Consider the following 4,546-nt stretch of genomic DNA (forward strand, 5'->3'; position numbering starts at 1 on the left):
TATTGCAATTAACTGTAGTCACCATGATGTACAATAGACCTTTGAACTTATTCTTCCAGTCTGACTGAAATTTTGTGTGCTTTGATTAACATGGTCCAAATCACACCACCCCTCAGCCTCTGGTAACTGCCATTTTACTCTCTGTTTATGTGAGTTCAACTTTTCTCCTTCGAGATCTCTGTCCAATCATTCAGGCCATTCAATACTGGCCATGCGTCCCTAACCCTAAACATATATGCTAACCTTGGGCTTGGGCTGCTTCTTTCACAAGGAATGGATGACCAGGTTCACTGCTCTAAGCTCCACCCTTTGAGCACAATTTCTGACTTTCAAATCTACTTCCAGGATTGATTTGGTTTATTGTGCTAGCCAGGTAGGTGTTTCCCTTGCTCTCAGCCACTTATGGTTTTCTCCTGAATCTATACTCTATCAGATAAAGAGGACAATCTTCCTGGATAAAAGAAAGCCAATTTTAAAATACATTGTTAGCTTTTAATAATTTTCAATGTTATTTTCTCATAACATTGGCACGAATTGTTCGTAAGACCAACAAAGCCATTTATCCCAATATCCTATTTATGAAAAGTATTTGATAACTTCAATTTTTACCTTCTGGTGATTGATTAGTCCCTTTTTGTTTTCTAGTTTTTGAGTCAAAACTATCATCAGAATAATGATAGGAATAAACTTGATTTTCCAGAAAATCATGAAAATTATCATTAATTTCTTTCATTTTCCAGAAAAGTATTTTAAATATAATTTTCAAGAAAATTATCAATTTTCAGAAATTATTGTGATTTTCCAGAAAATTATCATCCAATTTGTTCCGTTTTTATCTGATTATTTTACTGTTGTGGATACATTCTCTTAAAATTTAAAATCTCTTCTATACTTACTCCTTTCTCTAAATTTGGATGTTGTTTATTTTCTTGCAAAATATTCTATAAGCCTGCCTTTTTAAAAAATTTTTCTCTTTCATTTTATTTTTATTAAGCACTATATAACACACTTCATACTACATAATACACTGTATGATCTTCTAGCAGGGGTAGATGACCATTACTTAGTTATTTTTCCGTCAGTCAGGAAAATGCTGCTTTAATCAGTGTTCTCCAAACCCTTTGACACATAGTAATTATTAAGTCCAGAGGTGTGTCTGTCTCTTTCCATCAAACTGCAATGATATAAATAATGGGCAACCCTTTTTTCCTTGCCACCGTTAATGAACTTGTGGATGTACGCAGTGGCCACTCCAGGGATGACCAAGCACGTGCCCATGATGGCAAGTCCAGGCAGAATCTCGAACCACATCTCGGCATGGTTAACTAGGCCAAAATTACACTTCTAGGCCTCTTAAATGTGACCAGGCTTCAGCTCCCTTCAAGACTGCTTCTTTTATGTATTTTCTTGATGATCTATCAAATTTTATTCTTCTCTTTCCCAACGTATCTCTGCTTATTATTTTTTCCTCCTGTTTTCCTAAGGTTTAAATTTACATTCTTCTTTCAATTCCTTCAATTCAGAGCTTTGTTACTTTTTTTCTTTCTTTTCAAAAGAAGATTACTTCTGATTTTAGCATTGGCTGCATCTCATAAATATTGCTATACTTTATTCATACTTTCCTTGTATATTAGGAAATTTGGCACCTTATTTATTAAGGGTACTTAAGAGGGGAGGCTTTGATAATCTGCAATGCTGAGCTTGAATCTCTAGAGACCTCTTAACTTACTAGCTGTGTTTCTTAATTCCTCTGGCCTAAGTTTGTTCATCTGTGAAGCTGGTATAAAAGCAAAACTTAGCTCAATTTAAGCCATTTAAATTCTTTGAACATAGCAAGCACTCAATAAATAATAATACATGACTCATACATAGTGTTTATCATGTGCCAGAGTCACTATTCTGAGTTTTTGACAAATACCAACTCATTTAATCATCCTAAACAATGCCTAAACATATATATATGGTACCCCCCTTTTACAGATGATAAAACTGAGGCACAGAAAGATTACGTGGCTAGCCCAGCATTACAGCTAGGGAGTGGCAGAGTCTGAATTTGAAGCCAAGCAGTTTGGTTCAGGAGAAAATTTTTAACTTTTAATAAGTACACTAAGTAACTATTGCTGCATATGAAACCCTAAAACTCAGTGCCAAATGCAGCATTCATTTATTGTCACTCATGCATATTCAGGTCATCTAGAGATCAGTTGGGATTGGCTGATCTAGACTAGGCTTAAATGGGTGACTCCTCTCAACTTAGCTGTGGGGTAGATGGTCTAGGTTGAGCTTGGATGAGACAGCTATGATCAATGAATGTGTCTCTTATCCTCCTCCCAGATCCAGTAGCCACCCAGTCAACAAAGGGTAAATTTTCTGAACTTAATGGGAGAGAGAAAGAAAGGTGTGAGTCCCACAATATTAGATATTGCTATTGGCTGTGACGTGGACTTTGAATATCATTTTCCATCATAACTCCCCACTAGACTCTAGATGTAAGAAATTAAATCATCAGACTAATAAGTAAATGGCACTGGAGGAACCATGTCCTTGTATTCATCCCCCCTCAGGATTCAAATCGCCTCCCCCTTCCTTAGGCTACAGTCGGTGGAGGCAAGGAAATTACCAAAAACTTAGTAGATGATTTTGTAGTTTGTCTAGGGCACTGAGAGAGGCCTTAGACAAACCTTAGCTGTCTCAGACTAGTCTTCCCAGGAGGTACAACTAGGCCAATGTATAGCTTTTTTCTTTCTAATGGTGGATCCCCTCTGTCTGTTCCTGCCCACCTGTTCAGAAACACAGAATAGGCAATGGTCACCACCATGTATTTATTATGCTGCATCCAAATATTCGGGGGATGATGTTTCTGGACTGTTGGGGGCCTCTGTCAGACATTTCTTCTCTAAGGGCTGAGTCCTAGCATTGAGCAGTCTTCAATCTCACGGCCAAAAGAAGCAAAACATTCCTACATCTTGCTGTTTCACAAATACTTGTGGATATACTAATAAATGATGAGGCCACCCCTGAGGTAGGGTTAAAATAATAAACCTCCAGGACTTAAAGATATTGTGTTTCTGTGGCATTGAGTCAGCTGTTGGCCCATACTGGCTTGTTTTCTGCCTTAAATTGAGCCTTCTTTGTCCAAAGGCAGTGGGCGGGAGGCAATGTGAATTTTGTTATATTCCATTCATATACTTATTAATATGGGTTAAGGTGATTCTGACAGGCCAAATCTGTCAGAAATTTCAGAATCTATGACCTTAAGCAGTACTCTTTCTTCCACCACCTCTTCAAAGCATCTTTGATTTCCTTGTTCCTCAGACTGTAAATCAAGGGATTCAACATGGGAATCATCACTGTGTAGAAGACGGATGCAAATCTGTCAAAGCTGGAGGAAGCACCAGAGCTGGAACTCAAATAGACAAACATACCTGACGTATAGAAGAGGGACACAGCTGTCAGATGAGAAGCACAGGTGTTGAATGCCTTGGACCTGCCTTTAGCTGAAGTGATCTTCATGATGGAGATGGCAATATAGACATAGGATATCAGGATAACTAGTGCATTTACTATCCCAAAGAAAATTGTTAATACAGCAGTCATGGCCTGTACAAAGAAGGTGTCAGTGCAGGACAGGATTAACAGCTGGGGCATGTCACAGAAGAAGTGGCTGATGACATTAGGCCCACAGAAGTGGAGCTGAAGCAAAGCACCAATTTGGGCTAAAGAAGCAGTGAGCCCGGCCATGTAGGATCCCAGCACCATCCGAACACAGAGGCTGGGTGACATGATTGATGAATAGAGGAGGGGGTTACAGATGGCAGCATAGCGGTCATAAGCCATGGCCGTCATGAGATAAGACTCACTCAGTCCCATCGTCGAAAAGACAAAGTATTGCACAATGCAACCTGCAAAGGTGATAGTTTTCTGCTCCTGGAAGAAGTTGGAGAGCATCTTGGGGACTGTGGAGCTAACATAGCAGACATCCATGAAGGACAGATTGCTGAGGAAGAAATACATGGGTGTATGGAGGTGGGAATCCATCCTTATTAAAACAATGAGGCACAGGTTCCAAGTCAGAGAATTAAGGTAGAACACCAGGAATATGACAAAGAGCACTGCTATGATTCCAGGAAAATCTGAGAATCCCAGCAGAATGAAGTGGGTGACCTCTGTAATATTTCCTGCCCCAATCATTGGCTCGTTGCTCCTAAAATCAGAAAGGAGACAAGATAATGCATCGCTGACTCAGGAGAAATAATAGCATTACCTTTTTCGTATGTGTCTATCGTGAGCACTGGAAAAGGAGAAATGCTTCACTGTCCTTCTGGTGGAAAGACCTCAGCTTTTCTTCTTGAATTTTCAACACTTACCTGCTCAGTGCTTGGTTCTCAATTAATTTATGGAGTCTCATGAAAATTAACAAAGATATTTAAAAAGTTGACTGGCAACTTCTAAAAAAGTGCCACAGAAATGCTGAGATTATTACATTCAAGGTAGAAATCATTGTTAAAATAAAAGGTTTTTAAAAGACCTCCTATAATTCATTATA

At 38.8% G+C, this 4,546-nt stretch overlaps 1 protein-coding gene across 1 annotated transcript; it reads right to left on the minus strand.

The window, feature by feature from the left end:
• Positions 1 to 3,246: 3,246 nt before the first annotated feature.
• Positions 3,247 to 4,191, minus strand: LOC105809953 (olfactory receptor 5AN1). Its single transcript, XM_012643861.1, has one exon. It carries the CDS (start codon positions 4,189 to 4,191, stop codon positions 3,247 to 3,249), a length of 945 nt encoding a protein of 314 aa, XP_012499315.1.
• Between the last annotated feature and the right edge of the window lie 355 nt (positions 4,192 to 4,546).

This window comes from Propithecus coquereli, unplaced genomic scaffold (genome assembly GCF_000956105.1).
Source record: "Propithecus coquereli isolate 6110/MARCELLA unplaced genomic scaffold, Pcoq_1.0 Scaffold202, whole genome shotgun sequence".
NCBI lineage: Eukaryota > Metazoa > Chordata > Mammalia > Primates > Indriidae > Propithecus > Propithecus coquereli.